This window comes from Delphinapterus leucas, chromosome 15 (genome assembly GCF_059928025.1).
Source record: "Delphinapterus leucas isolate spDelLeu-1000000601 "Yukka" chromosome 15, BTC_Dleu_Yukka2, whole genome shotgun sequence".
Classification (NCBI taxonomy): domain Eukaryota; kingdom Metazoa; phylum Chordata; class Mammalia; order Artiodactyla; family Monodontidae; genus Delphinapterus; species Delphinapterus leucas.
In genome coordinates, this window is record NC_143143.1 from 43,865,675 (window position 1) to 43,877,914 (window position 12,240).

At 60.0% G+C, this 12,240-nt stretch overlaps 1 protein-coding gene across 1 annotated transcript; it reads left to right on the forward strand.

The window, feature by feature from the left end:
- The first annotated feature begins 766 nt into the window (after positions 1-766).
- CST7 (cystatin F) lies at positions 767-10,641 on the forward strand. Its single transcript, XM_022594185.3, has 4 exons — positions 767-897; positions 8,395-8,567; positions 9,440-9,556; positions 10,195-10,641. Exons 1-4 carry the CDS (start codon positions 828-830, stop codon positions 10,270-10,272), a joined length of 438 nt encoding a protein of 145 aa, XP_022449893.1. The 5' UTR covers positions 767-827; the 3' UTR covers positions 10,273-10,641.
- The last annotated feature ends 1,599 nt before the right edge of the window (positions 10,642-12,240 follow it).

Below are 12,240 nucleotides of genomic sequence, written 5' to 3' on the forward strand. Positions count from 1 at the left end.
CCAGCTCCCGAGGTACTGCAGGGTCAAGGCCGTGAGCACAGGGGAAGCCCAACTCCTTGCCATGCCTGGTGGAGGGCACAGGCACAGTGGCCGTTTACATTCACGACATCCCCAAATCTTCAGCATAACCTGAGGAACTGAGGCTTGGAGACCCCCACCCAAGGTGATCCAGGTGTTCAGAGGTAGAGCCTCAAGCCTTTTGGCTCCAGAGCTCCCACTCCTAACCGTGGGCCTGGCCTAGAGGTTGGGCAGAGTGCCGGGACCTCTAGCCCAGACACTGTTCCTCTCCTTTGCCAGCTCTGAGCCAAAAAGGTTCAAGAGTCCATCACTCATCAGCGAACGCTGTTCCTCACCCGGTTCCAGGCCTGGCGAAGTTCATCCTCTGAACTGCAGTCTGCACCCTGTTTTCCTGCTACTTCCCAGGGAAAGCCACCTAATTCACGCCAGCAGGAGGACAGTCTCCTGCAGGGGGCCACTCAGACCCCAGAATCTAGGCCTGAGGAGCGTACCCTTTGGAGAAGGAACCCCAAGTGCGTGTGCTTCTGAAAATCCCTGCTCATTTTTCTGCTGCAACGTCTCTTCCATGTGTTTCAAGGGTAGAAAATCGCAGAAGTTTTGCTCACAGCTCTCACCTCTTCCTCCCCTCCCCTGCAAATAATCGCTGTTTGGAAACTTTTACAAAGGAAGCGGTTGAGCTTGTAGCTGCTAGATGTGGAGATGAAGAGCAAGAAACCACCACCCGCACCCCAGGCAGGCGGTTCGCGGGGCGGGGCTCCCCCAGCACCTCGCTGCCGGCGCCCCTGCTCAGCACAGCCCTGCGTGCAGCCATGCGTCCTGCCGGCATACTGCTGGTCGTCTGTGGCCTCGTCCTGGGTGCCACGGGGGACCCTTCGCAAGGTAAGAGGGGACCTCCCCACCGTCCAGGCGCCGTGAGCTTGACCCCCAACCCCGTTCCCAAGGCACGTTCCAGGGGACCTCACAGCAGCTGCCTTTGTGGGGAGCAAGCTTCGGCAGAGGGGGACTAGGGGGGTCTGGGGACCGGGGAAGTGCCTTCTGTCCCCCACCGCTCCAGGGGTCTGCAAGTACCCAAGGGAGGCCCACCACGGCCCCTCCACGGAGACAGCACACAGGGTAGCAGTCAGGCCGTTTCTATTTGATGGTGCACTCTTCCTGCCTCTGCTGCTGCCCTGTGACTTGGCTCGGAGGAACCTAACTAAGTCTTCATCCTTCCAGCCAGGCCAGAGCTGGGGGGAGGGCGAGGGGAGCCGCCACCTGTAGGCCAGGAAATGAGGCACAGAGAGGTTAGGCGACTTGCCCAGTAACACAGCCCATGAGCACCTGCCCCATGCGCACGAGGAAGCTGGTAGACGGGGCTGAAGTGACCAGCGGGAGGTGGAGGATACAGCCCCCAGGTAGCAACTGGTCTTTGCCCTCCTCCCTCTTTGAAGAGGTCTGGAGCCTGGCCACGGGTGACCAGGTCTGGGGTGCCCAGGCAGGTGCCCAGGGGACAGCCTGAGCCTCTCAGTCCCTGGAGGTCACAGCCTCGGAAGTGGGTGACATCTCAGGACCATCTCAGGCACCATGCAGACAGGACATCCTGCCTCTGCCGCCTCCCCCAGCCGCGGTCTTAGCTCACACCATGAAGCCTCACAGGTCCTCTCCTCCGGGAGCTGTCTGTCCTCCTGGGCCCCCTTAGTGCCCAACCGAGGAGGCCACGCCAGGGAAGTGGCTGGACATTCAGACCAGGGAAGTGGCTCCCTCCGAAAGCCTGAGTGAGGGGCCCGCCACCTCCGCTGCACTGGGATGTAACGTTCGTGCCCTCTGCCCCGCTTTCCTAAGCTGCTTCTGCCGGCCTCATTCCCTCCCCTAACAAGCAGAGCAGGATTGTGTGGGGAATCCTGGCCCAGGAGGCGCTGGACGCTGGCCTCCTTCCCTTGGCAGGACTGCCTCCCCTCTGCTGGGGTTTGGTGCTGGACCAAACCCTCTCCAACCCAGTCCCGCACCTGCCCCCTCGGGAGGTGGAAGACGGCCTGCCCTTGACACAGCCCTCTGGCTGGCCTGGCCCTCCCCCATCAGGCCTGCTCTCAGCCCCACAGCCCAGATGGAGGAGGGTCCAGAGTCCAAACCACATGCAGAGGCCTTGGGACCTGGAGCCTCTCTGAGCCTCAGTCTCACTGTCCATGAAATGGGTAAACCACTGCACCCCTCAGGCCCTGGAGACACCTGGCTGCGGTGGCCCACGGAAGGCAATGCCCCGGGCCTGGGGTGGGGGGCAGCTGCCCACCCGCACCCCTGCTCCTGAGCCTCTGCTGGCCGCAGCCCCTACGCCACACAGATCCTTTCTGCTGCCTCCTTCAGGTGACAGGTGACGGCCCCAGCGAGGGCCTCGGGCTCGAGTGAGTGGCTTGGAGGCCCCTGTCTGGGGGTCGAGAAGAGACAGCTTGGCCCCAGACCCGAGTCCGCCCCTCAGCCCCACGGCCTTCCTCTAAGAACAGATCCTAGAGCCTTCCGTGGTGGGAGGACAGGGGCCCCGAGTGTCGCCACCTGGGCACCTGGCTTCTCCCCGCCCCTGGCGCTCAACTACGCTGACCTGACCCCGGCAGCCTCCCTCTCCAAGCCCTTCAGAACCTAGGAAATTGCTACATCGATTCCTTCAGCCACTTTTCCTTCAGTTGAAAATGGAAGCCCTTTTTCAACCTGACTCTCATCTCTCCTGGGAAGCCCTCCCAGTCGGGCTCACAGGGGCCCATCTTCCCATCACAGGCTGCCTGGCAGGGTCTGGGGTCCAGCAGCCACCGTCACCAGTGGCAGGACCCAGAGACCACCCACCACAAGGGCGGCCCATGCCGGTCTGCATCCCAGGGTGGGGGTTGGGGGGGAACTGCTGCATCTCGGCGTGAGGGCCAGTGACCCACCCTCTGCATTTTGAGGTTTCTTTTTTCCAGTGGGGACACCCATTTGCCCTCAGAGCGCCACTGCAGCCATTTCCCATATTTGATCATCATGACACTATGGCATGTCCTTTATCAACAAGATCTTCCTACGGATGGTCTCCTGTATTCCCACCACAACCCTGTGGGGTTGGTGCCATCCTCACCCATTATACAGGCTCAGGAAGGTCAAGCAGTTTCCCCAAGGCTGTACAGCCTTTGAGAGGCAGACTTGGGACTCACTCTGGGCATGTCCCAGTGGATTAAGGCAGGGACTAACCAGCATCTTGTTTGTGCCGGGGGACACCTATGCTCTCAAAACAACGGGGCTACTCATTAGTCAGAGCCCCCAGAGCACAGCCGGGTGGGTGTGGCCCCACGGAATTAAGGGCAACCACCAGCACACTGAGTTCTGGTGTCACGTGAGGGGGCGAGGCTCGGAGTGAACCTCCAGGTGGGCAGTGGACACCAGCACCCCGCTCTCTGGGCACAGCCCTCCTAGTGTGCGCTCCAGGACCCCGCCCGTGGCATGACAAGGGCCCCGTGATGCTGGCAGGGAAGCAGCCACCACGAGGAGACCACCAGGGACACGGTGGGGCAGCCTCCAGTGGGGGCCTCAGTGTTTGGCTCCTGAGCACCCTGGCTCCCTTCTAGGGTCCCCCCACCTCCCAGCCACACACAGGACACTCCTGAAACAGGAAGGGGTGGGGAGCCTCAGCTGCCTGAGCAGCCCCCTCTCCCTTCCACACCAGGGAAGGAGGGGCTGCGCGGCCTGAGGCACTGGACTCTCCAAAGGGCCCAGCACCCCTGGACGCACAGCCAGCGTCCCAGGCTCCAGCGCCTCCTACAGGACATCATCCCACGTCTTCATTTTTCAGAAAAGCAAGTTGAGGGATGTTTACCAAAAACATTTGCTGCTGACTCATTTTACCAGCTGTTCTTTGTCAGGAAGTTACTGTCCTCTCCTGGGACATTTGCTGCATGTTTGGTGGTAATTGGAGGGCAGACTCCATCCTCTTTAACCTGCATAGAAACAGTTAACTGTTGCCGCAACCCAAAGGGCTGCTGACCATGTCCCCCAAGCTCCAGCCCCACCTGCTCAACTGTGGATCTGCCTTGAACCCCTCGATGTTTGTGAAGTGCCCACACACTGGTGGAGGGAAATGAGTGCCCCAACTGGTGAGGGCAAGCGCAGAGCCTGGCCACCGAAATCAGTGGGGCCAGTGTTAGTTCTGAAGAAGGGGGTGTAGGGACAGGACAGGACAGGAGCTGGAGTAGGAATCACTTGTGATTTAGATGGAAAGTTACACTTTTCAGCAAGAAACAGCAGAATGTTTCCTTGACGTTTTGCTTCCCATTCTGATCACATGAGAGGAGAGACCCCTTGACTCCCTTGAATCAGGTTGAATCAGGGGGTGTCGAAGGGGCCTGGGGTGACTTCACAGAAGCAGGTGGCCGGGAGTCCACTGGTGCAGCCTGAGCAGCCCAGGGGCCTGCAGGATCCCCAGCCGTGCTGGCTCCTGGAGCAGGTCCCAGCTGTGCCAGGGCAGGTGGGAAGGATCTGCCAGAGGCAGGTCCCGCACTGGTTCCTGCCCACGCTCTTCAGTTCCAGGGCCAGCTCCACCGCCCAGGTCTGAGACAACAGGCGCTCGCATTTCCGCCCCGGGGAGTCTGCTCTGGCCCCAGGAAAGCTGGGCCTCTGCCGTCCTCCCTCCAAGCCTCGCGCCCCTGCACACTGCACTCGCCCGGTGCTCTTACAACTGTGCATCCGGGGGTGGCTGGAGCCCCCGCTCAGTACCCAGCACAGCGCTGCTGTCACCCTAATCTTCCCAAGTCTCCGGCCCCCCATCTCTTGCCCAATCTCTTGCCGTCTTGAGTCATTTTTTTCAAGACCAGCTGAAGAGCTACTTCTCTCCCAAGAGCAGTAAGGGGCCCTCTTCTCTCCTTCCTGACTCAGCCCGCCCGTCACCAAGGGGTCTGCCCACCTCCCTCTTCCCAGTGCCTTTCTGGGCCAAAGCCTCCATGCCCCGCCTGGCAGGGGATGGGGGAGGGAGTCCGGCTTATTTGGAAACCTCACTTCTCTGTGCCGCCTGGCCCTCCCCCACCCCAGCGTGTGTGATGAAGAGTGTTTGTTCCTCCTCACAACCTCTCCTTCTGGTTGTCCTTTCAGTCCACGTCACCAGGCCACCACCTGCCACCAGCGTGACTCACGATCCCCCCCCCCCGTGGCCCCCGCACCCAGCCTGCAGCTAAGGGCAGTCAGGTCTGCCTCGTGCTCTGCCCTCTGCTCCCCTGGCCCATCTCCGTGCCTTCTAACTGGTCCCCACCCCCAGCTCCCTCTTTGAGCCCCTTCTGCCAGATCACTGTCCTGCCCCCAACCTGGAGTTGCCCACAGCACCTACTGAGAAATACTTCTTGAGAGAAAAAGAGCACAGCTTTCACACCTAGGTTTAACCCGCCCTGCACTCCTTCGAGGCCTGTTTCCTCCCTGTAGATGGGACCACGGCCAGCCCGGGGGGTACCCCTTGGCGGTGGTGGGAGGGGGCTAGCTGGCTGGGGCCCAGGGCCCCCAGCTGCCTGTCTTCTTCCGGAAGGAGAGCCCCTCTTTGGGCTTATTCTGCACCAACCTTGCCCTGTGGACGTTCTGAAGAATCGCTCTGAAAATAGGTTTGACTTTTCAACTTTTTAAAATTAAAAATGGGGTTTTACTGTTTGTTTAGATAACTCTGCTGATGAAACCTCACTTAACTGAAGCCTATATTTCAGGAAATGTAGTTAAAAATACACCAACTTCAAGTTTCCTACAACCTCTTTGTAACTTTACCAAAATTGCTTAGGAACTGACATCACACGTTTGGCAGACACATCATCAGAGGTTTGGCCTCACCTAATTTCACTTCATTATTATAGTCGTGTTAAGTTCAAGCGAAATTAAATGTATACTTTATTTAAAACAGGTAACAGTGGTTACCTTTGCAACACTGAGAGTGAGCTCTAATGTTTCTGTTGTACTTTGCTGTGTTTTTCAAGTTTCCTACCAAACAAGTAAGCTTATAATCAGAAAAAGCAATATATGTAATTTGTACAAAGAAAAAATAGCCGTGGATATAGACCCACAAACACATGGGCGACTGGACTGTCCACCAGGTGGTCCTTCCCGTCTGCTGTTCAGACTATGCTGACAAGCAGAAATCAAACGGTTTTCAAAACAGAAAAACACACTGGACTTCCTGTCGTCAACAGCAGGCCAGCAGCCCTCAAAGCACCAGAGTCAGAGCCACGGGCTCAGGGGCCCAGCCAGCCGACCAACCCAGCTGCCGCGTCCAGAGACCTCAGCCACGGCCCACCCCAGAGTCTTTGGGGACGTCATGTGAGGGCTGGATTATGGCAAAGGAGACTCTCAGAGACGTTGGGGACAAAGCTTCGTGGGGGAAGAGCGACAACCTCACCTGCTGGGAAGCTCTCATGGGGGTGGAGCAGGCCTCCCAGCTGAGGGGGCCTCACAGAACCATCCAGAGCTCCATCTCGACCCAGGGACCCAGCTGGGGCCCACCTGCCAGGAGGGGTCCCGCTTGGGCGGGCAGTGCCAGCCCCCCTTACAAAGAGGCTGTCATGAGTGCCAGTGGCTCACCCCCAGGGTCATGGGCCCTCTGCAGATTCTACCCAGACCAGACCCACGCCTCCTCTGCCCACTGCCAGAGCCCCCTCCACCGCTCCACCCAACTGGAGAGGAGACCCCTCAGCGAGGCCGCATAGGGCCGGCTCTGGCCGTCCTGGTTCTCGCACCCGCTGGGGGTCTCGTGTGCCCACTGCCACAGCAGATGTCCAGTTCTAAGGGGGGCTCTGTGCAGACCTCAGGCGGCGGACGGTGGGACCAGCCTCCTCCGAAAACCTCGCTCTGGGCTGAAGGGCTCACTGACACCCTGGCAAGACTTCCCCACTGAGTTGAGCTGAGCTGGCATCCGCCATGTCTCACCCTCTGCTGTGACCCACGTACAGGCCGGCCCCCAGAAGAGGTCCCAGCGTACTGGACTGACCTGGCCGAGGCTCCTGGACACATAGCTGCACACGGGCCGTCCTGCCAGGTGCCTGGGTCCCGGCCCAGCAAGGCCACTGACCCTGACCCCAACCCCCAGCTGAGGTGAAGGTTCTCAGCTGGGGGGCCCTGTCTCCAATGGGACACCCCCGTCCAGCCCCTGAGGAACAAAACCCCCAAGCACTGCCAACCTCACACCACTGTTTTCCTCCCACGAGTCGAGACTTCTTCACAACCAGGGAACCGTGTGGCCTCAATACGGCGGGGCCCACACCCAGCACCCTGGGTCTGCAGTCCCAGCGAGTCCCCCGTGAGGAGGGGACCCGGGCAGCACTGCCCCCTCCTTTCCGCACGCAACACCCGGAAGCTCGTCCACAAGTCTCTACTTCCTGTGGCTCCAGCGGGTCCACCACGTGCTGACCCCACCCCCTCTGAATGCACCACAGGTGCTCCCCAAGGTCACGGCCAAGGGAGGCAGAGTGACCTTCCAGGGCAGCGCAGGGCAGTGGACCCTCCACACCGGCCAGGACGCAGCTGATCCCCGATGCAGGCCGTGCACGAGGCGCGGACCCCACTCTCCACGCGACTCAGTGAAAGAAAACAGCTGAGCTGGCACCGGGGGGTGGGTCAGCTCCGAGTCACTTCTGGCACAAGATGACTTCAGGGAAATCTGGGGAATTCTTAGAGAAGAGAAGTAATCTACAACCCTAAACCCACTTCCCATTCTCCCTCCCCCTCATTTTAGATTTTAATATAAAAGTAGTCCGTGACCACTGCAGCAAAACTGAGAAACATAAATTTGAAATCAAGTCACCCCTGAGCCACCAACTAGAAAAGCCACCACCCACCTGTTGCCCAAACACCCCAAAGGAGGCAACACACGGGTGCCGCAGGACCTGGCAGCTGGGCGGATTCGGTCGAGAGTCCTGGGGGCGGAGGACGGCCTTCGAGCACTTCCCCTCGGCCACTTGCTGGGGACAAGCTGAGGGGTCGAAGCCAGAGGGCGGCCTCATAGGCCAGGGCCGACTTCTCGGAACACCAGGGCTCATCCTGACAGAGGTTCCAGGCCTGAGGGCGGGCAGGGGTGTCCAGGCTCCTGTAACTGTTGGAAACAACCTGGGTTCTGAAAGGACAGAACCCAGGGACACATGCAGGCAGGGACAGGACGGGACCACATCTTATCCACCTCTGCGCCGCCCACCGCACTGGCCCTCGGCTGAGGACGGGGCAACCACGGGGACGGAGGGCAGACGCACTGGGGGGCGAGAGATGCACGGGCCGTCAGGATACACGGCCATGGGAGGGGAGAACAGGCCGGGTGGGCGGGTGGGCCGGGCACCACACTGGGAGCAGAGGCGGGAGGCATGATCCCTGGACCAAGGAACCCCCCACAGTTAACGTTCTTGTCTGGTTCTGTTTCTCGTCCAGATTTTTGTTCCCAGATCCTTAACTCAGGTGTGAAGCCAGGATTTCCCAAGACTATCAAGACCAACGACCCGGACGTCCTCAGGGCAGCCAGACACAGCGTCGAGAGCTTCAACAACTGCAGCAACGATGCCTTCCTGTTCCGGGAGTCACACATCAGCAGAGCCCTCGTCCAGGTGGGGTCTGGGCTCAGGACTGCCCAAGGCGGCCAGAACCGGACCGGGGCCACCAGAGTCAAGCACCGAGGCTGGCGCCGTCTCTCACTGCACCAGGCTCCTCCCGGACAGCACACAGGGAGGAGGGCGGGCGAGGGCGGCTACCACGGGCCACAAGCTGCCCCGCCGCCCACCTTCAGGGCTGCCTGCCTGCCGGGCTGCCCGCAGGCCACTGCTCCACGACCCCAAAGCACTTGCGGCCACGTCCCCCAACCACTGCCCCATCCGTGCAGGAGTGTCACACCCTGCAAGGTCCCCACGCTTCTCAGCGGCCCCATACGAGCAGCTCAGTGCTCCCCCTCCCACGGGGACGCCACGAGGCAGCCAGGCCTGGCTCGTCCTGGGTCGCGAGAACACAGGTCAATGAGGGTACAGGACACATTCAGTGACAGGACGCAGCCACTCTCGAAGAGCAGGGGCCCGGTGCAGCCAGTCAGCAAGCTTCACAGTCACTGACCGGGTAGCTGGCCTTGGGGAGAGAGACCCACAGCCCCAAGGATGTGTGCTGCCCAACACCACCCCACATGCTGACTCACGATAATGGTCACCCCTGGGTACAGGATTGGGGGGGTGACTCTATTATCTCTCTTCTCTTTGGTAACCTCAAACTCTCAGGGCGGGATGCTGTCCCTATCATGGAGGGTGGTCTGCACGGGTATAAGTAGCCAGTGTCAGGACTCCAGGGGCCCAGACCCGGGGACTGGGGTCTTCAGCCTCCACCGTCTGCAGAAGCGCATGCCCAAGCCTGGGGGGAGGGAAGTGGGCCCCCAGCTCACCCCATCTCTCACCATGTCCTAGACCCAGTGACCCAGGCCCGCCCTCTATCCCCTCAGATAGTGAAGGGCCTGAAGTTCATGCTGGACCTGGACATCAGCAGAACCACCTGCAAGAAGACCAGGCACTCGAGCCTGGACGACTGCGGCTTTCAGACCAACCGCACCCTGAAGCAGGTAAGAGGGCTCTGGCCTCCCCACCGCTCACCACCCCCCAGCCACCTCCGCAGCCTCGGAAATCACCCTCGGCACTGCTCTACCTGCGAGGTTCCTGACCCCACCCCTGAGCAGCGCCCACGTCCACCCCCGACACGGGAGAGTGAGAGGCAGCGCCCCAGGACTTCCCAAAGGACACCCCTCCTCGCTCCCACAGGCACACCTCCAGGGAGTAAACACTGCAGGTTTGGGGGTGGGGGGAGAGCAAAAGAAAACTTGTACATAATTGAGAAATTTTATATACACACACGGGGAGAGTAGATGTGGCAAAATTTGGTAATTTGTAAATACATGTGTTGAGTATATATTTTTGAATTATTCTTTCAACTTTTCTGTAGGTTTGAAGTTTTTCAAAATAAAGCCAGGGCAGGGAGCGAATTCTTCAGTAAAGAAAACATACATGCACAGGCGTGGGCACACACACAGACACGCACACACGTGAGCACACAAGCACAAGCACACACGTGTACAAACACACACACACACACACACCCGCCTGAGGCAGTGGCACTGGGAACCCACCTCTGCGGCGGGTGAGGTTACCCTGGCGGGGTGGGAAGCCTCCGTGAAGGGGAACTCTCAGGTCACCCTCGTTTCAGACTCTCAGCTGCTACTCTGAGGTCTGGGTCATCCCCTGGCTCCAGAGCTTCAAGGTGCCTGTCCTCCGCTGTCACTGACTCCCGCCTCCCAGCTCCACCCCTGCTGTCGTGGGCCCTGGGAAACAGCATCTCCTGAGAGCAGAATGGCAGACGGCTGGATTGAACACATCAAGCCTCCTCCCAAACTTAACTAGTCTCCCCAACGCTGTGCACCTAGATTCAGGGTCTGCACAGACAGGGCGAGTCCTCCAATGGGGATTACACGGGTTCTCGACCCCAAGGGGCCCTCCCACCTCACTGCCCTGAGATCCCAGGCCCTCGAGGAAAGCCCAGAGGGCCATCTTTCCATCTGAATAACTGTCCCTGCACTGGGCAGGGACCAGGCATCAGTGATGTCTTGGGTGAATAGTTAGGAATAAACCTGAATAAAGAACTGATCACCTTGAAGCAATGCCTGCTGCTTGACCTGCTAAGGGGAGAATGGGGAAGTCAGGAGGCCCCCTTCCCTCCACAAAGCCCTGGGGGGCCTCGCCACTGAACCGTACTGAAGACCAAAGCCCCAAGGCCCCCCACCTCCAGCTGCGCTGTCCTCTGCGCATCCCACCCCCACGTTCTCTGCTGCCTGAGGCTCGGCAGCTGCGCCTGGGCAGGTAGGTGGGCAGGGACGGAGCAGATCCCACGGCTCGGCCCGGAGAGGGAGGCAGGGCGGGGGACCTGCTGGGCGGGGGCACCGCCGTGGGTGGGAAGGCGGGAAGGCCTTCGCAGTGGAGGCGGCACGAGGCTGGGCCAAGCGGGAGCAGGGGACCCAGACCCCTGCACCATGAGCCTGGGCGTCCTCGTCCAACTACGGATTAGCGCCAAACGTGCTGTCACCTTTAAAAGAACGACTCAGTAATTCACAGGAAACAGAAAATGTGCATTAAATTCGGCGACTTAGCTCGCTGTCATAAACGTGACAAACGCGAACCCCCATGTGAAGTTCCTCTGGCTCCTGCGGCGATGAGAGTCACGATAATTCCACAGCCGCCTCCATTTCTGCGGCCCTGACTCACCTCCTGGTCACTAATTCAGGGGCAGTGGCAGCCACTATGCCACGCGATGCTGGACTCATTCGAGACTCTGAAGGCCCCTGAAGGCAGCCCTCTCGTGAACACAAGCAAGTTCAGCCCCTGCTTGACCCCATCCGTCAGCAGGACGGCAGGCACACCGGGTTCCAGCACCAGGGCCAGACGCTTCACGACATACCTGTGGGGCCCCCGTGACTGGTGCAGGGGACACAAGCTCTAAGGTCCCCTCCGTCCTCACTTTCAAACACACACCAGAGCACAAGGCCAAGTGTCTCCTGACAACTGTGAGACCAACCGGACGCTGCCCCACAGGCCTCACGTGGTGTGAGAAAGAGAGGTGTGACGGGAAGCAGCCTCATGGCACCCCTGCCCCCAACTCCCCCTGTGCCCGTGACAGCGTCACTTACCACAGGGAGTGGATGTCAACCAGTGGTGGCCTGAAGTCCCATGCTGCCACCCAATTCTACCTGTTTCTTAAAACTTATCAGCTTTGCTCTAAGAGGGAATGATTCTGACAGTGGGAAGCTGCACCTTCATCTCATTCACTGTCACTGGGAAAATGTAAAGTTAAGGACACAGGATTCTAAGACATACCGTACCAGAATTATGACCAAGAAGAAGAAACACTTGAGGTCTCAAACTGACCAAAACCAGTCTAACTCCCGACAGACACGCCTGCCGTGCACTGTGTTCCAGAGCCTCCCCGCCAGGCCCTCCGCCCCTGCTCACCAGCCGTGCAGACTCTGGGATCCAGCTTCAGGGCCTCCACTCCAGATGCAGCCCAGCCCTCCCCGGGTTGCAGACGGGCCAGGCCCTGAGGAACGCAGCCACCCAGAGGACCACCTGCAAGGCTTAGCCCCGCTGCTGTCCCACCTCGGTGCCCGGGACATAGGCACCCGCAGGCCTGACCCCTGGACTGGGCAGCCACCCTGCCTCCTCGCCCCCAGCCGCCTGTGCCCCTAGGCAGGTCCCTCCCCAG